Genomic DNA, 24873 nt, shown 5'->3' with positions numbered 1-24873 from the left:
CAGTAAAAGCTCAAGGACGAAGCAAAACCATCGGATTGGGACCTGAACGCAATATCACCGTCGGTTTGAGATCCGGACAGTTTGGTGGGAAATACAACGAACGCATACTTAAAAAAAAAATAAAAGAATAAACAGCACGCCAGCGTGGAATAAGATAAAAAGGAAAAATTGGGAAGAGGCTAGAATCTTCCACAATCCGCGCACAACAGGAAGACTGACGGAGAGGGAGGGGGACGATAGAGTTCCTCGGTTGCCTGCTTCTATTAATAGACAAAGACTTTTTATACCTACGAAGCGCTGCATATTTTTCCTCTCTCTCACTCTTCTCTCTCTCTGGCTACGGTTCCCAATCAAATTTCACTCGCCCTAAAGGTAATTTTATTTCTAATTTAATTTTTTATTTCGTTTTGGTTTTCTGAATATTTTCTAGGGTTGATCGATTAGGGATTTGGATTTGGGATTTTGTAATATATTGAATAATTTGTGCAATATGTTGATATACTTGCTTAATTGTCTTGATCTGCGTGGTTTATGAGGTCGGTTTGGCTTCGAATTGTTTCCGTGATCTTATTTTGTTCTAGATTTAATGTGTGAATTTTTCTGGGAGTTGTTATCTGCTTTGAACATTTAGTTTAGAATTTGCAGATCGAATATTTAACTCTTTAATTTAGTTATGGTTGTTTTGATAGTTAGACCAATTATACCAACAGTCTGAATATTTTCTCTGTATTTGAATTCAGTTGTGTGTTTCAGCTGTATCTGAATCTAATTCATGTCTCTAGTATTAATGGGTTTCGGTGATTCGTAAAAAAAATTAGTGATGAGTGTGTACGAATTTCAGGTGTTTGCATATTGGAACTGTTGTGGCTACTGAGATGGCAAGTGGTTTTGGGGAGTCAACAAGCGTGCCACCCCAAAGCACGTCTTGCTCGGGTAACAATGGCAACGATGCAGGAGACTTCGAATGCAATATTTGCTTCGAATTAGCCCAAGACCCGATCATAACCCTTTGCGGCCACCTCTTTTGCTGGCCTTGCCTCTACAGATGGCTCCACCATCACTCGAATTCCCAACAGTGCCCGGTTTGCAAAGCCCTCATACAGGACGAGAAGTTGGTTCCTCTTTATGGTAGGGGCAAGACGCAAACTGACCCAAGATCAAAGTCATATCCAGGGATCAACATTCCCAATCGCCCCTCTGCGCAGAGGCCTCAAACTGCCCCTCCTCCTCATACCAATCAGTTTGCCAATTATGGATTTGGATTCATGGGCGGATTTGTACCAATGGCAACTGCAAGGATTGGTAACTTCACGTTGGCAACTGCATTTGGTGGTCTGATACCGTCGTTGCTTAACATTCAGTATCACGGGTTCCCTGATGCTACTGTATATGGAACAACTTCAGGTTTCCCTTATGCGTCATTCAGTTCATTTCACGGGGGCCATGCTCACTTATTCCCTCAGCCGGAAAATCATCAAGGGCAGCCGGGTGATGTTTTGAAGTATCTTTTTTTGTTGGTCGGTGTGTTTGTGATCGTTGCGGTTATTTTCGGTTCTTAAAATGATTTACTCGTTAAACTTTGAAACCAACATGGTTGTTAAGTGTTGCTGCCCTTATATGTGTAAATACGTTAGCTGCTTTTCTGATTTTTGAGAGTTTTCCCCCCAGTTTAGTACTTCTGGGATCAATTGTGTTAAATGTTATAAACATCTGCAACGGACACAAGGGTTTCGTAATAAAGGGTTTGCACTCACTTTCTGAAATTATTTTAGTTTTTTCTTTTTATTGTGTTTTGAAGTTTTGATGGGGAAGGAGAAGCATGAATTGTTGAATGGAAAACTACCATGTGATCTGGTTCTGCCGTAATTTGCAAAAATCATCTTCTTCCTGTCTGGTTTTTGTGCAATGATGAACGGATAACCATTAAGGAGTTAAAAAGTTGATTTTACCGAACTTTTTATAATTATAAGGTCGTTTAATAATCATCTTGATTCAACTTTCAGTTGGTTCTCATCTTTTTCTGTACAGAAAATAGGACATATAGTGTTCAAACTCTGGCTCTTCCCTTAGATCATCTTCAGTCCTTTGGAATTTAAGTCATAAGCTAGAAATTACTTTTCTTCTTTTAACATTTATGGCTTAAAATTGTAGTCCGTGTTGATTAAATAATGGTTTTTCCTAACGTTTTGTTTTCAGTAGCTATTTTTAAAAATAAAATTTATGTAGATTATTTTATTTTATTTTTATAAACATTTCAATCTAAAAATATTTAAATTCCGATAAGTATTTATAAAGTTTTAAGTTAAATTTGATTTAAATTATTTTAGACGTTAGATTTAATTTTGTGCTGTCAATTTTTTTATTTTTTTATCTCATTTGATCATAACCATTAGATTATGAGTAAAAAAACAAAAAAAAAAGTTTGAAATATGACAGATTGGTGTGTCCAGAATAATTTAAGTCAGACTTAAATCCTGAGGAAATCCAAGCCAGAGATATATTTTCTCCCTAGACTTATTTTAGCCCATGATTGGAGATGTTTTGGAAGGTTTTAGAATTTATATTTTAAGTTTTGTACCATGAGTTAGAGATGATCTTAGTAGAACATGACATTTGCAAATGTCTTGTAACTCAAGAAGTTGCAAGCCTATTTGAAATTATTTCTAGAATTACTAAAAAACGCTCTTTGACCGCCAAAAGCAATTATAATTGCATTTAACATAAAAAAATTGAAAAGTATTCAAACTCGTAGAAGTGTTTTACGAAGAAGGCACTTGAATTTTTAATGCAAGTTTTAACATGATTATAATAAAATCCCTAAAATGCTTTTAAAAGCATAGACTTTCTGGTGAAGCAATCCTGGCCAAAAGCAAAGCACAAGTGTGAAAGCACTTGTCATCAATCTGCCAAAAATACCCACGTCGGTGAATTGGAGTACTGTGAGTGTGTAACTACCTAAAGGACTAATCTAATTAAATATTGCGTGTTTTACTTCCCATTGTCTTGATCATATATCTTCCTTTCCTTTGACTCCCACCCAACTCAATTTTGTTCTGCTAGGCTCAAACTTGTTAGTCTTTGTCTGGTTTGTTTTCATGCTTCAATCCAAGATGGTGCACCAAAATGAACCTTTGGATTTAAGTGTGTTTCTAGAAAATTGTCTGCTATATGAACAATGTTTGAATTGTAAATTTGTTGAATTATGTTAATTTTTTGAACGATTCATACAATAATTTTTTTTTTTTTTAATGTCATGTGTTGTTGGTGTGGTAGAATCTCCTTCTTGTTCACAAGTTGACCAATCTCATAGACTTGTTCCTCCAAATCATTTGAGCTCAAGTAGTCGTTTAGTTAAAGAAAAAGTCCAAATCTCACTAACCATGATCGTAGGAATTTAAAAAGACATGTTTGTAAGCATTATCATGATTCGTTCATGAGTCATAACTTTCCAAACCTTTTCTTCATAATCTTATAATCGGAAAATAAAATGGGTAGAATTCCAAAGTGGATTATATAATCGAGGGCTCATTTTGTTCTATTATTTAAGAGTTTGTTTGAATGTGTTTTTAAAATGACTGAAAGCATTATTTGTAAAAATATTTTTGAAACCAATCGTTGGTAAAATCCAAGTGAATCCTGAAAAAAACACTTTAAGGGCTTCCTGGATGAAGTACATATGTGTCTTCCAAAAAACACTTAAAGTGTTTTTGAACCCAAAATCAATTTCACTAAAAGTGGTTTCAGTCATTTTAAAATTACTTCCGAACGAGTCCTAAGGTAGTGCTATCCATACATCATTTTACTTCTCATACACTCCTTTCAATTTTTGACCGTCAGATCGAATCAATTGAAAAAGATCAACAACAACAAAGCCTTTTCCCACTAAGTGGGGTCGGCTATATGAATCCGAGAATGTCATTGCACTCGGTTTTGTGTCCATTGAAAATGATGAATGGTAGAAAATTAAAAAGAGTTTGTGGGACCCAAAAATAGGTGTATGAATAACATTATCTATTATTTAAACTATATTTCTACTAGTAATGTTACTTAAACACACAAACTGATCTCCATAATGCAAGTGATACACTCAATAGTAGAGTCCATTTATTAAGAACTTTGTTACCAAGGGGTGGTTTTATGATTATCTGTTTTCAGTTTTTAAAATTTGGCATTTAATTTTGTAAAATTACAAATTAAAATTATAAGCAAATTTCAAGTTTGAGTTTTTTTCTTTTGTATAAATTTTCTATCATCAAACGAGTTGCTAGTATCCAAACCTACTACCTTATGAGGTTCTTACCATTGCTTTTATTTTTTTGTCAAACAATAAATTTGTTAGGTTAAAAAATCGATGAAGTTCGAATTCACTTGATGGTGCAAGAACAATACTCATCTTCGCTACCGTGGTAGATGACCAGCGCTTCCTACCATTGTTTTAAAGCGATGTAATCTCACCAAAGGGCGGAGTAAAACTCAACCATCCATTTTTTCAGGCCTTTAGAAAATGGAGTTAACGGGGCCCATGAGGAGATGATTGGGCTGATATAAACGGCTGGGATCTCACTGAGCCACTGGGGCTTCCGTCTTTTAGGGTAAAAGTAAATCGTGGACAACCTAAAGCTGTAAAATTTGATACTTCCAGTTACTACTGTTATATTTGCCATGCCGAAAAAAAAAAAGCAAAAAAAAAAAAAAAAAAAAAAAAAAAAAAAAAAAGAACACAAAGAGACCAAGGGAGGGTTGATGCATTGGCCATTTCATCTGACTTTTTCGGCAGCCCTTTTTGCCTTCGCCCCACCGCCGGCTGCCCCTTATTCCCTCAGCCGGAAAATCATCAAGGGCAGCCGGGTGATGTTTTGAAGTATCTTTTTTTGTTGTTCGGGGTGTTTGTGATCGTTGCGGTTATTTTCGGTTCTTAAAATGATTTACTCGTTAAACTTTGAAACCAACATGGTTGTTAAGTGTTGCTGCCCTTATATGTGTAAATACGTTAGCTGCTTTTCTGATTTTTGAGAGTTTTCCCCCCAGTTTAGTACTTCTGGGATCAATTGTGTTAAATGTTATAAACATCTGCAACGGACACAAGGGTTTCGTAATAAAGGGTTTGCACTCACTTTCTGAAATTATTTTAGTTTTTTCTTTTTATTGTGTTTTGAAGTTTTGATGGGGAAGGAGAAGCATGAATTATTGAATGGAAAACTACCATGTGATCTGGTTTTGCCGTAATTTGCAAAAATCATCTTCTTCCTGTCTGGTTTTTGTGCAATGATGAACGGATAACCATTAAGGAGTTAAAAAGTTGATTTTACCGAATTTTTTATAATTATAAGGTTGTTTAATAATCATCTTGATTCAACTTTCAGTTGGTTCTCATCTTTTTCTGTACAGAAAATAGGACATATAGTGTTCAAACTCTGGCTCTTCCCTTAGATCATCTTCAGTCCTTTGGAATTTAAGTCATAAGCTAGAAATTACTTTTCTTCTTTAACATTTATGGCTTAAAATTGTAGTCCGTGATGATTAAATAATGGTTTTTCCTAACGTTTTGTTTTCGGTAGCTATTTTTAAAAATAAAATTTATGTAGATTATTTTATTTTATTTTTATAAACATTTCAATTTAAAAACATTTAAATTCCGATAAGTATTTATAAAGTTTTAAGTTAAATTTGATTTAAATTATTTTAGACGTTAGATTTAATTTTGGGCTGTCAATTTTTTATTTTTTTTATCTCATTTGATCATAGCCATTAGATTATGAGTAAAAAAACAAAAAAAAGTTTGAAATATGACAGATTGGTGTGTCCAGAATAATTTAAGTCAGACTTAAATCCTAGAGAAATCCAGGCCAGAGATATATTTTCTCCCTAGACTTATTTTAGCCCATGATTGGAGATGGTTTGGAAGGTTTTAGAGTTTATATTTTAAGTTTTGTACCATGAGTTAGAGATGATCTTAGTAGAACATGACATTTGCAAGTATCTTGTAACTCAAGAAGTTGCGAGCCTATTTGAAATTATTTCTAGAATTACTAAAAAACGCTCTTTGACCGCCAAAAGCAATTATAATTGCATTTAACATAAAAAAATTGAAAAGTATTCAAACTCGTAGAAGTGTTTTACGAAGAAGGCACTTGAATTTTTAATGCAAGTTTTAACGTGATTATAATAAAATCCCTAAAATGCTTTTAAAAGCATAGACTTTCTGGTGAAGCAATCCTGGCCAAAAGCAAAGCACAAGTGTGAAAGCACTTGTCATCAATCTACCAAAAAAAACCACGTCGGTGAATTGGAGTACTGTGAGTGTGTAACTACCTAAAGGACTAATATAATTAAATATTGCGTGTTGTACTTCCCATTGTCTTGATCATATATCTTCCTTCCCTTTGACTCCCACCCAACTCAATTTTGTTCTGCTAGGCTCAAACTTGTTAGTCTTTGTCTGGTTTGTTTTCATGCTTCAATCCAAGATGGTGCACCAAATGAACCTTTGGATTTAAGTGTGTTTCTAGAAAATCGTCTGCTATACGAACAATGTTTGAATCGTAAATTTGTTGAATTATGTTAATTTTTTAACGATTCATACAATTTTTTTTTTATATCATGTGTTGTTGTTGGTGTGGTAGAATCTCCTTGTTGTTCACAAGTTGACCAATCTCATAGATACTTGTTCCTCCAAGTCATTTGAGCTCAAGTAGCCGTTTAGTTAAAGAAAAAGTCCAAATCTCACTAACCATGACCGTAGGAATTTAAAAAGACACGTTTGTAAGCATTATCATGATTCGTTCATGAGTCATAACTTTCCAAACCTTTTCTTCATAATCTTATAATCGGAAAATAAAATGGGTAGAATTCCAAAGTGGATTATATAATCAAGGGCTCATTTTGTTCTATTATTTAAGATTTCTTTTGAATATATTTTTAAAATGATTGAAAGCGTTATTTTTAAAATCAATCATTGGTAAAATCTAAGTGAATCATGAAAAAAACACTTTAAGAGCTTCATACATGAAGTACGTATGTGTCTTCCAAAAGACACTTAAAGTGTTTTTGAACCCAAAATCAATTTCACTAAAAGCGGTTTCAGTCATTTTAAAAGTACTTCCAAACGAGTCCTAAGGTAGTGCTATCCATACACTATTTTACTTCTCATACACTCCTTTCAATTTTTGGCCGTCGGATCGAATCAATTGAAAAAGATCATCAACAACAAAGCATTTTCCCATTAAGTGGGATCGGCTATATGAATCCGAGAATATCATTGCACTCGGTTTTGTGTCCATTGAAAATGATGAATGGTAAAAAATTAAAAAGAGTTTGTGGGACCCAAAAATAGGTGTATGAATAACATTATTTATTATTTAAACTATATTTCTACTAGTAATATTATTTGAACACACAAACTGATCTCCATAATGCAAGTTATACACTCAATAGTAGAGTCCATTTATTAAGAACTTTGTTACCAAGGGGTAGTATTATAATTATCTGTTTTCAGTTTTTAAAATTTAGCATTTAATTTTGTAAAATTACAAATTAAAATTATAAGCAAATTTCAAGTGTGTGAGTTTTTTATTTTGTATAAATTTTCTATCATCAAACGAGTTGCTGGTGTCCAAACCTACTACCTTATGAGGTTCTTACCATTGCTTTTATTTTTTTGTCAAACAATAAATTTGTTAGATTAAAAAATCGATGAAGTTCGAATTCACTTGATGGTGCAAGAACAATACTCATCGTCTCTACCGTGGTGGATGACCACTTGCGCTTCCTACCATTGTTTTAAAGCGATGTAATCTCACCAAAGGGCAGAGTAAAACTCAACCATCCATTTTTGCAGGCCTTTAGAAAATGGAGTTAGCGGGGCCCATGAGGAGATGATTGGGTTGATATAAACGCCTGGGATCTCACTGAGTCACTGGGGCTTCCGTCTTTTTGGGTAAAAGTAAATCGTGGACAACCTAAAGCTTTAAAATTTGATACTTCCAGCAGTTACTACTGTTATATTTGCCATGCCAAAAAAAAAAAAAAAAAAAGAACACAAAGAGACCAAGGGAGGGTTGATGCATTGGCCATTTCATCTGACTTTTTCGGCAGCCCTTTTTGCCTTCGCCCCACCGCCGGCTGCCCCACCATTTGTGTCGGTGACACTGCCTCCACAGTAATACTCGCACATGCAAATGCAACCCCTCCAAAAACAATAACTTTCAAATTTTCAATCAAAGTATCATTTGAGTACAAGTCAGAGTGCAAAATGTGAACCATATAGCATTTTGTTCTTAAATCAATGAGCAAAATGTGAACCATATAAATTATATTCCATTTTGTTCAACATCTAAGGTGTACTCCTCTCGGTTGATCTAAAAACTTGATAAATTCAAATTGTTTGATAACCATTTCGTCTTTATCTACCTCAGTCAAATACTAAATTTTGGAGTACAATTAGAATATATACGAATCAATATAACGTTAATAAATGTTATAATGACAACAAACTCAATATAGTAGTTAGAATAAAAACTGTAATAACTTTATTAATGATATAACTAAGTTCGGTAGAACAATAAAAACATACTAATATGTTTTAGTATATACAAATCTTATAACAATATATAATAGTAAGAACGAAACCAATAATACGAAAAAGAAACGGTTTCAAAAATTGACATTATGAAGTGATAGAGGCTTGCAAATTGTTGCAATGTCCTTTAAGTTTTGTACCATGAGTTAGAGATGGTCTTAGTAGAACATGACATTTGCAAATGTCTTATAACTCAAGAACTTGCGAGCCTATTTGAAATTATTTCTAGAATTACTAAAAAACTCTCTTTGACCGCCAAAAGCAATTATAATTGCATATAACATAAAAAAAATTGAAAAGTATTCAAACTCGTAAAAGTGTTTTACGAAGAAGGCACTTGAATTTTTAATGCAAATTTTAATATGATTATAATAAAATCCCTAAAATGCTTTTAAAAGCATAGACTTTCTGGTGAAGCAATCCTGGCCAAAAGCAAAAGCACAAGTGTGAAAGCACTTGTCATCAATCTGCCAAAAATACCCACGTCGGTGAATTGGAGTACTGTGAGTGTGTAACTACCTAAAGGACTAATCTAATTAAATATTGCGTGTTTTACTTCCCATTGTCTTGATCATATATCTTCCTTTCCTTTGACTCCCAGCCAACTCAATTTTGTTCTGCTAGGCTCAAACTTGTTAGTCTTTGTCTGGTTTGTTTTCATGCTTCAATCCAAGATGGTGCACCAAAATGAACCTTTGGATTTAAGTGTGTTTCTAGAAAATTGTCTGCTATATGAACAATGTTTGAATTGTAAATTTGTTGAATTATGTTAATTTTTTCAACGATTCATACAATAATTTTTTTTTTTTTTAATGTCATGTGTTGTTGGTGTGGTAGAATCTCCTTCTTGTTCACAAGTTGACCAATCTCATAGACTTGTTCCTCCAAATCATTTGAGCTCAAGTAGTCGTTTAGTTAAAGAAAAAGTCCAAATCTCACTAACCATGATCGTAGGAATTTAAAAAGACATGTTTGTAAGCATTATCATGATTCGTTCATGAGTCATAACTTTCCAAACCTTTTCTTCATAATCTTATAATCGGAAAATAAAATGGGTAGAATTCCAAAGTGGATTATATAATCGAGGGCTCATTTTGTTCTATTATTTAAGAGTTTGTTTGAATGTGTTTTTAAAATGACTGAAAGCATTATTTGTAAAAATATTTTTGAAACCAATCGTTGGTAAAATCCAAGTGAATCCTGAAAAAAACACTTTAAGGGCTTCCTGCATGAAGTACATATGTGTCTTCCAAAAAACACTTAAAGTGTTTTTGAACCCAAAATCAATTTCACTAAAAGTGGTTTCAGTCATTTTAAAATTACTTCCGAACGAGTCCTAAGGTAGTGCTATCCATACATCATTTTACTTCTCATACACTCCTTTCAATTTTTGACCGTCAGATCGAATCAATTGAAAAAGATCAACAACAACAAAGCCTTTTCCCACTAAGTGGGGTCGGCTATATGAATCCGAGAATGTCATTGCACTCGGTTTTGTGTCCATTGAAAATGATGAATGGTAGAAAATTAAAAAGAGTTTGTGGGACCCAAAAATAGGTGTATGAATAACATTATCTATTATTTAAACTATATTTCTACTAGTAATGTTACTTAAACACACAAACTGATCTCCATAATGCAAGTGATACACTCAATAGTAGAGTCCATTTATTAAGAACTTTGTTACCAAGGGGTGGTTTTATGATTATCTGTTTTCAGTTTTTAAAATTTGGCATTTAATTTTGTAAAATTACAAATTAAAATTATAAGCAAATTTCAAGTTTGAGTTTTTTTCTTTTGTATAAATTTTCTATCATCAAACGAGTTGCTAGTATCCAAACCTACTACCTTATGAGGTTCTTACCATTGCTTTTATTTTTTTGTCAAACAATAAATTTGTTAGGTTAAAAAATCGATGAAGTTCGAATTCACTTGATGGTGCAAGAACAATACTCATCTTCGCTACCGTGGTAGATGACCAGCGCTTCCTACCATTGTTTTAAAGCGATGTAATCTCACCAAAGGGCGGAGTAAAACTCAACCATCCATTTTTTCAGGCCTTTAGAAAATGGAGTTAACGGGGCCCATGAGGAGATGATTGGGCTGATATAAACGGCTGGGATCTCACTGAGCCACTGGGGCTTCCGTCTTTTAGGGTAAAAGTAAATCGTGGACAACCTAAAGCTGTAAAATTTGATACTTCCAGTTACTACTGTTATATTTGCCATGCCGAAAAAAAAAAAGCAAAAAAAAAAAAAAAAAAAAAAAAAAAAAAAGAACACAAAGAGACCAAGGGAGGGTTGATGCATTGGCCATTTCATCTGACTTTTTCAGCAGCCCTTTTTGCCTTCGCCCCACCGCCGGCTGCCCCTTATTCCCTCAGCCGGAAAATCATCAAGGGCAGCCGGGTGATGTTTTGAAGTATCTTTTTTTGTTGGTCGGGGTGTTTGTGATCGTTGCGGTTATTTTCGGTTCTTAAAATGATTTACTCGTTAAACTTTGAAACCAACATGGTTGTTAAGTGTTGCTGCCCTTATATGTGTAAATACGTTAGCTGCTTTTCTGATTTTTGAGAGTTTTCCCCCCAGTTTAGTACTTCTGGGATCAATTGTGTTAAATGTTATAAACATCTGCAACGGACACAAGGGTTTCGTAATAAAGGGTTTGCACTCACTTTCTGAAATTATTTTAGTTTTTTCTTTTTATTGTGTTTTGAAGTTTTGATGGGGAAGGAGAAGCATGAATTATTGAATGGAAAACTACCATGTGATCTGGTTTTGCCGTAATTTGCAAAAATCATCTTCTTCCTGTCTGGTTTTTGTGCAATGATGAACGGATAACCATTAAGGAGTTAAAAAGTTGATTTTACCGAATTTTTTATAATTATAAGGTTGTTTAATAATCATCTTGATTCAACTTTCAGTTGGTTCTCATCTTTTTCTGTACAGAAAATAGGACATATAGTGTTCAAACTCTGGCTCTTCCCTTAGATCATCTTCAGTCCTTTGGAATTTAAGTCATAAGCTAGAAATTACTTTTCTTCTTTAACATTTATGGCTTAAAATTGTAGTCCGTGATGATTAAATAATGGTTTTTCCTAACGTTTTGTTTTCGGTAGCTATTTTTAAAAATAAAATTTATGTAGATTATTTTATTTTATTTTTATAAACATTTCAATTTAAAAACATTTAAATTCCGATAAGTATTTATAAAGTTTTAAGTTAAATTTGATTTAAATTATTTTAGACGTTAGATTTAATTTTGGGCTGTCAATTTTTTATTTTTTTTATCTCATTTGATCATAGCCATTAGATTATGAGTAAAAAAACAAAAAAAAGTTTGAAATATGACAGATTGGTGTGTCCAGAATAATTTAAGTCAGACTTAAATCCTAGAGAAATCCAGGCCAGAGATATATTTTCTCCCTAGACTTATTTTAGCCCATGATTGGAGATGGTTTGGAAGGTTTTAGAGTTTATATTTTAAGTTTTGTACCATGAGTTAGAGATGATCTTAGTAGAACATGACATTTGCAAGTATCTTGTAACTCAAGAAGTTGCGAGCCTATTTGAAATTATTTCTAGAATTACTAAAAAACGCTCTTTGACCGCCAAAAGCAATTATAATTGCATTTAACATAAAAAAATTGAAAAGTATTCAAACTCGTAGAAGTGTTTTACGAAGAAGGCACTTGAATTTTTAATGCAAGTTTTAACGTGATTATAATAAAATCCCTAAAATGCTTTTAAAAGCATAGACTTTCTGGTGAAGCAATCCTGGCCAAAAGCAAAGCACAAGTGTGAAAGCACTTGTCATCAATCTACCAAAAAAAACCACGTCGGTGAATTGGAGTACTGTGAGTGTGTAACTACCTAAAGGACTAATATAATTAAATATTGCGTGTTGTACTTCCCATTGTCTTGATCATATATCTTCCTTCCCTTTGACTCCCACCCAACTCAATTTTGTTCTGCTAGGCTCAAACTTGTTGGTCTTTGTCTGGTTTGTTTTCATGCTTCAATCTAAGATGGTGCACCAAAATGAACCTTTGGATTTAAGTGTGTTTCTAGAAAATCGTCTGCTATACGAACAATGTTTGAATAGTAAATTTCTTTTATTATGTTAATTTTTTAATGATTCTTACAATTTTTTTTTTTATGTCATGTGTTGTTGTTGGTGTGGTAGAATCTCCTTGTTGTTCACAAGTTGACCAATCTCATAGATACTTGTTCCTCCAAGTCATTTGAGCTCAAGTAGCCGTTTAGTTAAAGAAAAAGTCCAAATCTCACTAACCATGATCGTAGGAATTTAAAAAGACACGTTTGTAAGCATTATCATGATTCGTTCATGAGTCATAACTTTCCAAACCTTTTCTTCATAATCTTATAATCGGAAAATAAAATGGGTAGAATTCCAAAGTGGATTATATAATCAAGGGCTCATTTTGTTCCATTATTTAAGATTTTGTTTGAATGTATTTTTAAAATGACTGAAAGCGTTATTTTTAAAAATATTTTTAAAACCAATCATTGGTAAAATCCAAGTGAATCATGAAAAAAACATTTTAAGGGCTTCCTGCATGAAGTACATATGTGTCTTCCAAAAGACAATTAAAGTGTTTTTGAACCCAAAATCAATTTCACTAAAAGTGGTTTCAGTCATTTTAAAATTACTTCCAAACGAGTCATAAGGTAGTGCTATCCATACATCATTTTACTTCTCATACACTCCTTTCAATTTTTGACCATCGGATCGAATCAATTGAAAAAGATCAACAACAACAAAGCCTTTTCCCACTAAGTGGGGTCGGCTATATGAATCCGAGAATGTCATTGCACTCGGTTTTGTGTCCATTGAAAATGATGAATGGTAGAAAATTAAAAAGAGTTTGTGGGACCCAAAAATAGGTGTATGAATAACATTATCTGTTATTTAAACTATATTTCTACTAGTAATGTTATTTAAACACACAAACTGATCTCCATAATGCAAGTGATACACTCAATAGTAGAGTCCATTTATTAAGAACTTTGTTACCAAGGGGTAGTTTTATGATTATCTGTTTTCAGTTTTTAAAATTTGGTATTTAATTTTGTAAAATTACAAATTAAAATTATAAGCAAATTTCAAGTTTGAGTATATTTTTTTTTTTTGTATAAATTTTCTATCATCAAACGAGTTGCTAGTATCCAAACCTACTACCTTATGAGGTTCTTACCATTGCTTTTATTTTTTTGTCAAACAATAAATTTGTTAGGTTAAAAAATCGATGAAGTTCGAATTCACTTGATGGTATAAGAACAATACTCATCTTCGCTATTGAGGTAGATGACCAGCGCTTCCTACCATTGTTTTAAAGCGATGTAATCTCACCAAAGGGCAGAGTAAAACTCAACCATCCATTTTTGCAGGCCTTTAGAAAATGGAGTTAGCGGGGCCCATGAGGAGATGATTGGGCTGATATAAACGGCTGGGATCTCACTGAGCCACTGGGGCTTCCGTCTTTTAGGGTAAAAGTAAATCGTGGACAACCTAAAGCTGTAAAATTTGATACTTCCAGTTACTACTGTTATATTTGCCATGCCGAAAAAAAAAAAGAAAAAGAAAAAGAAGACAAAGAGACCAAGCCGAGGGTTTAACCGACAAGGGAGGGTTGATGCATTGGCCATTTCATCTGACTTTTTCGGCAGCCCTTTTTGCCTTCGCCCCACCGCCGGCTGCCCCACCATTTGTGTCGGTGACACTGCCTCCACAGTAATACTCGCACATGCAAAAGCAACCCCTCCAAAAACAATATCTTTCAAATTTTCAATCAAAGTATCATTTGAGTACAAGTCAGCGTGCAAAATGTGAACCATATAGCATTTTGTTCTTAAATCAATGAGCAAAATGTGAACCATATAAATTATATTCCATTTTGTTCAACATCTAAGGTGTACTCCTCTCGGTTGATCTAAAAACTAGATAAATTCAAATTGTTTGATAACCATTTCGTCTTTATCTACCTCAGTCAAATACTAAATTTTGGAGTACAATTAGAATATATACGAATCAATATAACGTTAATAAATGTTATAATGACAACAAACTCAATATAATAGTTAGAATAAAAACTGTAACAACTTTATTAATGATATAACTAAGTTTGGTAGAACAATAAAAACATACTAATATGTTTTAGTATATACAAATCTTATAACAATATATAATAGTAAGAACGAAACCAATAATACGAAAAAGGAACGGTTTCGAAAACTGACATTATGAAGTGATAGAGGCTTGCAAATTGTTGCAATGTCCTTTATAGACAAAATTTTGCCTCTACTTAGGTGCTTGTAGTCTTTTTAGGCGTTGTCCACCGAATTACTCTATCAATCCAAGTTCCTAGTACCAGGAAGTTGAATCTGGTGAACGTACAAGTGCGTCTCTCTGGAAAAATATACTAAAGTGATAGAGAAAAGATTGGGTGTTTCTTTGTTGTGTGTTTTTACATGGAGGAGGCAGCGAATATAGACTTGAAGACACCCTTTTTGAGCAGATACAAAGCTGCCAAGAGCAGTTGTGTCGTTTGCATGAAACCCTTCCAACGACTCAAACCTCTACACTAGGTTGAATTTTGATATGATTGTCTAGATTATTATTGTGGAACTTGTAAAATATCATGTTATGGAGAAGTAACTTTTGTAATCTTTCAATAATCTTGGGTTCATGATATACTTTGATCTCAATGTTAGTTTTTGTTTAAAGAAACGGATTACATGTTTGATGAAATGCATCGAGAGTTTGTTTGTTGAAACTTCTCCCATTAAGGCAAAATTCTAGGTACGCCCACACACACACAAACACACATATACATATACATATACATACATACATACATACATACATACATATATATATATATATATTGTTTCGTAAAATCTAACGTAGGGTTTTATATGGCCAACAAAAGTATACGTAGGAGTGGATTGATGCACCCGAATAGTTGGAAAGTGCTTGTGTGAGTTTGTCATGTGGCTTTCGCACATGCTTGGTCTCATGGTGGTTTGAGCAATGAAGCTCAAATAATGGAAGGAGTTTCTCCATCTTTTCTGTTAAAAAGCCAAATCACTTATAATTGAAGGGCATGTTAGTTGCACATGCCATTTAATGATACAGCATGAGGCTGCTTTTTTAGTCTCTTTTGGCTTAAGTACACATGACATGCACATGACGGGTTTCAGCACAATTGGCATATATCTGACTAACTAGCTCTTATTTCAGAAGAGTTCCCAACTGTGAAAACCCCTCCTCAATGGTTAGGGAAAAAAAAACGATTTTTATAACAAGTAGTATCATTATGAACTGTTGATTGTTGATTGGTTTAGATGTATGGACGACTAAACGATATCTAAATTGAACGACTTTTTGCAGATATGATCTTTAGATGATAATAATTAAAAAAAATAATAAACAGTTCCGATTATGATGTTTGGATTATAAAGGTTCGTTAACCAAATACACCAATATAATTAATCGGAGAAAAATTAGAGGTTTCTTTTTCATTATTGGCATGGAAAATTTATGAAACAAGAGTGATGGGATTTTTAATTTTTTTATGAAAAATTTAATATTGAGATGATTATATCTCAAATATAGAACTTGTTTACAAGCTTTAATAAATAAAAATAAAAATAAAAGATTTGAACAAAAACCTAAGGTCATGATTTAAACTAGGGTTCTTTAGATAAAGACCATTGAAACTCCTATTTTTCAAACAAAAGCCCAACTAATATTAAACATTCAAATAAAACCCAAATTTCAAATAAACTACCATGTAGATAAGTACATAACCAATTATTACAACATATTTACAACTTATGCCACAAAACCCTAATTATATTAATAAATATTATTACTCACCCTAATTATGATTAGCAATTAACCCCATATGGAAATTTTACCTTTTTTATTTCATAAATATTATTAATATATATATATATACATATATATTAATTTATCCATATTCATAAACAATTATAGGAACATTTTTCATATGAAAAAAAGGATCCTTTGTATAATCAGTATTTTGCATCAAATAATATTGATTGATAAAAAAAAAAAAAACAAGAATCAATTAATATTCTTTTATTTTGTAGGTAAATTATTTTACACAGATTATTACATTCACTAGCCATTTTGATTTGTTATTATATATGCGTGTCAAAAATAATTTATCTATATTTATATGTAAGTATAAGTAAATTAATTTTTTTTATAAGAATTAAACAATAGGTAAATTATAAGTACATTATTTACTTATAAGAATTAAACAATAGGTACATTATGTTTCAAAAAAAAAAAAAAGGAAAATTGAAATTCATAAACAAAAAGTAGTAGATATATTATCTTTTCAATCAAATTACTTTCCCTTATTTTGTAGGTAAATTTTTTTTAAAGCATTATTATATATACCGGGCACATTTTACTATGTGCAAATGTATATTAGTTTTAGTAGGAATTATATATTGTAGGTACATTATGCTTGTACAAAAAAAAAAAAAAAAGGTAAATTAAAATTCATAAACAAAAAGTACTAGATATATTATTTTTTTAATCAACTTACATACCTTTATTTTGTACTTAAATAATTTTACATGCATTATTACATATATTGGGCACATTTTAGTAATATATATGTACAATTATATTTTATTATATCAAATGTAGATAAATTAATGTTAAATCAAATAACAATTTTTTATTTTGTAGTTAAATTATTTTGCATACTGGGAATATTTTATTACTAACGCATATGTCCAAATAATTTACCTGTGTTTTTATGTAAATTACTCCATAGTTCCCTTTCAATTTCCATTTGGTAAGAAAATGATAAGATTAAATTAAAATTGTCTAATTTTATGCAAATTTGGAAAATAATTACAAAATCTGAAGGAAAGTATAATATTAATGTTTATTTATTTATTTTGCCAGAAGCATTAACATACAATTTGTTATGATATATTAATATGCAATGAATTTAAACGTTAATACATTTTTTCATTAATCCTTCCCTTCAAATCTGCATATAATTAAATGTATACATTAAAATTGTAATTAGGGGTATTTTAGGCATTTGAAAAATGCAAAATGTGTAAAGTCAAACATAATTAATGAATTTGTTTATGTGGTGCCTATAGTCATTGGGTTTTATTCAAGTAAAAAGACTATGTCGGGTTTTATATAAAAAAAACTTGAATTTCAAGGGCTAAAATCATATTTTCAGTTTAAACTATTACCATGGGGTTTTACTTTCAACATAATTAGATATTTCTCTAAAGTAACTGTATAAATCTTGTTTTATATGAATTGACGAAAAACAAGGAATTAGTTTTTATATGGTAAAACAAACGGCTAATTATTTCGAACAAAAATTAAGGTCATGGTTGAAAATTATTACCATGAGGTTTTACTTTCAACATAATTGGATATTGCTCTAAACTGGCATCAACATATTTTGAACCCATGGAATGATGGAATTGTCACACTCCACTTGCAAATGCACAACAAACTCTTTATTATAAGAAGGTTTTTTAGCCAAAGTGGTCTCTGAGATTTGCATAACACATAACTTTGGTCACTGAGATTGAAAATCAATACAAATGGTCCCTAAGATTATCCATCATCCACCATTTTGATCCTTCCGTTAAAAACCCTTTGGGCAATTTTCAAAGCTTCGTAATTCAATATAAAATATCAAAATGAAGATAGAAAGTGTAGAACAAGATTATACCTATTTGGAAATCCAAAGGTTGCCAGAGATGGCCGGAAAATAGCTTGAAAGGTGACTGGTCCGTGGGAAAACTTGCCGAAAATTGGTAAATTTTAAACATTCATAACTTCTTCAATACTAAATGAAATCGGGTGATTCAAAAATGAAAATCACACTTCTCTATGAGAAAAAAAGAATGGTACCTTTCTAGATGGATAATGCATGGTGGTTTGGCCGGAAAATGGCTCGAAAGTGGCTAACTCGAGACCAAGAAAGCCACTTTCGAGCCATTTTACGGAAAAACTGTTGTGATCTAGCCATTGAGAAAAGTACCATTCTCTTCGTCTCGTTGAGAAGTATGATTTTCATTTTGAATCACTTGATTTCGTTGAGTATTGAAGAAGTTATGAACGTTTAAAGTTTTCCCAGTTTCAGGCCAGTTTTCCTACGGACTAGTCACCTTTCAGGCTATTTTCCGACCATCTACTGCAACCATCGGGCTTCCAAATATATATAATATTGTTCTACACTTTCCTATCATCATTTTGATATATTATGGGTCAAATTTGGTTAAGAAATGATTGAGTTACGAAGCTTTGAAAATTGCCTAAAGAGTTTTTAAAGGAAGAAACAAAATGATGGATGGTGGACAAAATCAGGGATCATTTCTATTGATTTCAATCTCAGGGACCAAAGTTATGTGTTACGCAAATCTCAAGGACCATTTTGGCTAAAAAGCCTTATAAGAAATAGCAGACAATAAATATAGGGGCGTGTTATCCACACGCCATTTTTTACTTCTCAGTTCTCACACATCCCTTGTTAATTTCTATCATTTAATTTCTTTAATTCAGTCGATCAGATGACAGCAAATTAAGAGAGTGTGTATGAAATAAAAAGGGGTGTTTGGATAACATACCCCTAAATATATACTCCTAAAAGTTCAGGACATGCATAGGCTTAGCCTCTATGTGGCTTCGCCACTGTTAAGTCTCCCATGGAATGAAACAAGCATTATCTTATTTTAAAAATAGAATAGGATCATTTCCCTCCAAATTCTCTCCCTTCTAGTCCCCTCCTATTTGAATTGTCACGATTAAGCTATGTTAATATCTTGTGTTGATCTTTTGTAGAGATATAAAGAAAAAGAGAAAAGTGTGAGCGGGCGAGACGGGAGGAGAGAGAATCCAACTCTTTTAAAAATTATATGCAAGATAGATTTGGATTGCATCAAGTTAGATAAAACAACATATTCTAACCCAAGTTTGATTTCTCTTTAGTCTTTTACGTAAATCACTTTTATAAAATAAAAGTAAAAATAGATTGCTCTATAATAAAACATGGCATACGAAGTCGAAGCTTTAGACAAAGCATTGCATCAACCAAATAATCCTCCTAATTAATCAAGACTCAAAAAAAAAAAAAAAAAAAGTCATAAAGACCTCAGTAAGCCTGATTCTTGCATTTTAGTAGTTTCAAATGTGATTGTGGTCGCGTCTAGGTCGGAAATTTCCAGACAAATATATTTAAATGTTAAAAAAAGGAGGGAACAACTTAATCATATATATATATATATATATATATATATATATATATATTTACCTTGAGATATATTTGTGACCATTAAAATGCAAGATATCCAGACAAATTTAAAAATTGTTAGAAGGATCATAAGAAACAAATCATTTTCTAATGCGTTTTAATCCGTTTTGAGAAGCAACCAACCTTTTTCCCTTGGAGGTAGATTGTCTACCTTCCATATGATGCCCTTTCCATGTCCTTCTATTTTATGTGGTTATGATTAAGTTCCGTCAATATTTTATATTGATTTTTTGTATAGAGATAATAAGATAAAAAGTAATAGAAATATAAAATGTTGATGTAACTTAACCGTGACCGTACAAATAAGAACGCATGGGGAGGCACCATATCAGGAGGGCACGATCTGCCTCCTTTTCCCTTTGGTCGCATTCAAACCAACATGATCCTCTTTGGATTCTTTTGGTGAGAATTTTAAAAATTCGTAAATCGTGTCTATTTATCATATATCGTATCGTTAGTTTTTATCATGTACTGTTTGTATTTAGTTTTACATAAAAATATTTAAAATAATTTTTAACTATATGATGTACGATAAACAGATATGATTTACGAATTTTCAAATTTTACAAAAAAGATTCGGCAAGAATCCAGATTTGCATTCAAAGGGCCAGGTGGCAACTCTCTTACGTCAGTTAAGGCTACAAAAATATCAGGTTGTACAATGCAATGAGGTGGCCCAAAAGATCAACACAAATTTCGGATCCCAAATTTCTAGTGCCCCCATCATATGACACATGAACAGTCTATGTAGGGTTTCGCATTAAGTATTTTCCCTCCAGTAACCGGAACAAAAGGAATAACATAATTCAAGTTAGTGCTCCCCTCTTGCTTCAATAATTTCAAGTTTAGTTTAATTGTATTATAATTAGGGTTTAAGATGGTACTATATAACCACTTACGATCTAATGATATTCATCTTTATTTGTAAGTGAGAGATCTTAATTAAGTTCGATTCTCATCAAAGGTGAAGTTGAACCACATTATTACTAGTCTATTGTGAGGCTTAACTCACATTCTTCCTCTTAGTGTAGATAATATTGTTTGTTAAAAAAAAAAAAAAGATGATACTATATGATTAGCCCACATTCTTCCTTTTAGTGTACATAATATTGTTTGTTAAAAAAAAAAAAAAAAAAAAAAAGATGATACTATATGATTAGGGAAATAGTCAATAGGGATTCGGGGTTACTGCAAAAGCAGGGTAGGACACTGATCAACATCCATGTTACAAGGGTTCACGACTTACATTTCCCTTAGTTTAGGGTTCGTTTAAAAGTACGTACTCTTTATAACATCAAATGTCAAATGTCATATGGCTATATCTTAGTTAACTCATTTTCTTCTCATTAGTGGAAGATATCTTAAGTGAAATCCGTTTCTCTTTAGTTTAGGGTTCGTCTAAAAATAATAAAATACTTCCCCATGAATTGCTAGAACTATTTCTATAATTAGCCCCAAAAAACAATACTGGTAAATGATGTCCATACAAGAAATATTTAAATTTTTAATGCAGACTTTTTAATGATAGAAATGTTATCGGACAAAAATGTTATGTTGTGTTGGTCATCTAGTAACTTGTTGCCTTTTTTGTTACATCCAAAGTACAACGTGTTTTGACTTCGATTGGCATTGAGTTGAGTAACTACCATAAATGTATAAAAAAAATGTGATTTGTGTGTTTTATGACCAATACCAATATATTAACACTACCGTTTGGCAATTGATTCCAAACTAAGATGAAGCTATAAGGATATTTCTTTCTATACCAAATTAGATGCATTAGTGGCAGAACTTTCTAGTTCCCATTTCACCCTTCTTGGAATCACTTCTTGCTGGGAGTTGTACATGAAAACAGAGTATAGCTTTGAACAGAAGCATACACATATAGATGATATGAGGTTGGAATTTGATTTCCCTGAAGGGGATACCTCACCAGCTCACCTACACGATATATGATGCTAGCAATAAACTTTTAATTTGTGGAAATTTGTGCAATTAATACAACAATCTTAATATTTCATGCTCATTTTTTGCTTAAAAAGTAGTCCAGCTCAAGGGTTATGATGTCCTAATCATTTTTTATTTTACAACCTAGACAATTAGGGAAAGGGGATTGCTTCAATTCCTTCCCTCCAATACTTTAATATTCAACTTAATTAGATAGAGTCATAAGAAATAAATAGAAATAGAAAAATGATAGGAAGACTATCTTTTTAGACCATATTTTGTAAATCATATAATATAACGATTGATAGTTGGATTATCTTTTGAGAAAATATATATCTAAATTAGTAGAACCTAATAAATTGTTACTTTTCACGTGTATATCAAGTTTTCCTTAGCAAGCTATGCAAATTGATAATGATTTGTAAATTGTAACTCAAGTAGTTAAGAGTGTTGATTTATGCACCCGAAGTTTTGTGTTCAAGTATTAATTCATGTGTTATTAATTATAAATTTTAATTCAAGAATTTTTTTTTTTTAAAAAAAGAAAGAAATTGAATGTACACTTACATAGCTAGTAGGGTAGCGGTCTGGGTCTTGATGGCATATTACCAAGTCTATTGGTTTCCAAAAATTTTTGTAGAAAATCACATATACGGAAGAAGAATAATCCCATTCTTTTCCTGGTAAGAGAAATAAACTGACTCCATTTTGTTTATGTTTGAACAACGACCCCCTTCCCTTGACTTTGCTTCCTCAGCAGCTCAGTTTTGAAACCAACGTGGTGTCAAAGCCACGCAGAAATCGCAGAAGTGTCTTCTCCCCAAACACTCTACACAAACTCCGTCCCCCCCCCCCCCCCCCCCCTCTCTCTCTCTCTCTCCCTCCCCTTGTCAAAAATTAAACACCCTCTCCTCCCTCAAATTAAAACCAAACCACCACACACCTCCTCCCTTTCCTATCACCACCTTTCCTAATTGTCCAAATTTTCTTATCATGCTCTCTTTCTTCATCAGCTTCATCTTTCTCCTTACGACCACCACCAATGCCGCCGTCACTACTTCTGAACGACTTAGGGAAGCGCTCGCCGCATCTACCACTCAACGATTCAAGGAAGCACCGAAATTCTACAACTCCCCCAGCTGCCCCGACCTGAACAACCACGAGAACAAGGTGGCCGTGTGCTCGCATGAGGCCTTCCACGTGGCAATGACCCTCGACGCCGCCTACCTCCGCGGCTCAATGGCTGCCATTCTCTCCGTCCTCCAACACTCCTCCTGCCCGGAAAATGTTATCTTCCACTTCGTGTCCTCCTCCACCTCCAACTCCCAACTCCTCCAGCAAACCATCGCCAAGTCATTTCCCTACTTGAAATTCCGAGTCTACCCCTTCGATGACTCGGCCGTTGCGGGGCTCATCTCGACGTCGATCCGCTCCGCCCTCGACTGCCCGCTCAACTATGCCCGCAACTACCTCGCCAACATCCTACCGACATGTGTCCGCCGTGTCGTCTACCTGGACTCCGACATCATCCTTGTCGACGACATTTCCAAGCTGGCGTCGACCCCGCTGGGCCCCACCCAAGTCCTTGCCGCCCCGGAGTACTGCAACGCCAACTTCACATCCTACTTTACGCCGTCGTTTTGGTCGAACCCGACACTCTCCCTCACCTTCGAGAACCGCAAGGCTTGCTACTTCAACACCGGCGTCATGGTCATCGACTTGGACGAGTGGAGATCGGGCGGGTACACGGATCGGATCGCGGAGTGGATGGAGCTCCAGAAGCGGATGCGGATCTACGAGCTCGGGTCCCTGCCGCCGTTCCTATTGGTTTTCGCCGGAAACATCGCCGCCGTGGACCACCGATGGAATCAGCACGGACTGGGCGGAGATAACTTTCGTGGGTTGTGTCGGGATTTGCATCCGGGTCCGGTGAGCTTGCTGCATTGGAGCGGGAAGGGGAAGCCGTGGGTGAGACTGGACGCCAACCGGCCGTGCCCATTGGATGCTCTGTGGGCCCCATATGATCTGTTACAGACGCCCTTCGCGCTGGAGTCATGATTCTTAATTAAATTAGACTAATAATCGTCACATTATCAAATTCATTAATCATTACTACAGGGGTTTAATATCTTTACAATAAAAGCAAATACATTTTTCTTCTTTTCTTTTAAGTCCATGGAAATTTGTAGGTATTGGGTGAGAAAACTATACTGTTCGGAACTGAGGCTTCTGGACTCTCTGGATGTGTCATGGCTCATGATAACTGGTGAGTAAATTGACGACTTGGTCGCTCGATCGAGGTTTTTGTTGTAGTACATCATACAAAGGCATTAATACTCTTAAATTCTACAATTCTGTTTTTCCTTTGGTTAAATTGGAAACAGTTGAATCATATCAGAGAAAATTTGATCCTGTTTTTGTTTTTCCATTCTTGGTTTTATGTATATGTGTAATTAGTGTTTACATTATACTTATCTATTAATCACTTTTTAAAAACTATTATTAGTACTAGTGGTGAGACGGTCTTCCTCTCCGCAATATTGCTTATATTATAAAGAAATTGTTTATTAACATGTTGACTTTTGTTCTTTTGATTAAAACTCAAAGTTTTTAAGTTTTTTTCATTAGTTTTATTTTCTTTTTTCTTTCTGGTGTTCTTTACCCTTCAAGACTTGTTTTAACACCTCTTGTACTTGGCTATTGCTTCTAGGGTTTGACCACTATTTTAAGTACTAAACGAATTAAGCTCAACATTTTATTCATTGCAATCAGCGTGTTAATTATTAGTTAATTAATAACATATTTTAATTAGTACAGTTATATATTGTTCTTTCAAACTTGTTAATACTGTGATTAAGTTCCATTTGAGAGTACTAGTGGCAAGTTTTGGTGAATGAAAAGTCCTCAGTACGCTATTTGTTGAAGGAGAATTAGACCTAAACTATAAACCAAATATTGTTGCTCAATTATTTGTTGTTAGGTCAAGATGAGATTG

At 33.4% G+C, this 24873-nt stretch overlaps 2 protein-coding genes across 2 annotated transcripts; both read left to right on the top strand.

The window, feature by feature from the left end:
* Positions 1-232: 232 nt before the first annotated feature.
* Positions 233-1763, top strand: LOC137741108 (uncharacterized). The gene is made up of 2 exons (XM_068480914.2): positions 233-372; positions 842-1763. The coding sequence occupies exon 2, from the start codon at positions 876-878 to the stop codon at positions 1557-1559; it is 684 nt and encodes a 227-aa protein (XP_068337015.2). The 5' UTR covers positions 233-372; positions 842-875; the 3' UTR covers positions 1560-1763.
* A 20710-nt stretch (positions 1764-22473) lies between these two features.
* LOC137749054 (putative galacturonosyltransferase-like 1) lies at positions 22474-24288 on the top strand. The gene has a single exon (XM_068489240.2). The coding sequence runs from the start codon at positions 22872-22874 to the stop codon at positions 23934-23936; it is 1065 nt and encodes a 354-aa protein (XP_068345341.2). The 5' UTR covers positions 22474-22871; the 3' UTR covers positions 23937-24288.
* Positions 24289-24873: the final 585 nt, after the last annotated feature.

This window comes from Pyrus communis, chromosome 15, assembly GCF_041283825.1.
Source record: "Pyrus communis isolate YQ-2024b chromosome 15, ASM4128382v1, whole genome shotgun sequence".
NCBI classification, from domain to species: Eukaryota; Viridiplantae; Streptophyta; class Magnoliopsida; order Rosales; family Rosaceae; genus Pyrus; species Pyrus communis.
The sequence above is the reverse complement of the archived record's forward strand: the minus strand, read 5'-3'. Positions and strand labels throughout refer to the sequence as shown.

What these genes read in the sequence shown, in the direction of transcription:
- LOC137741108 (XM_068480914.2), top strand. Translation starts at nt 876, where the DNA reads ATGGCAAGTGGTTTTGGGGAGTCAACAAGCGTGCCACCCCAAAGCACG.
- LOC137749054 (XM_068489240.2), top strand. Translation starts at nt 22,872, where the DNA reads ATGCTCTCTTTCTTCATCAGCTTCATCTTTCTCCTTACGACCACCACC.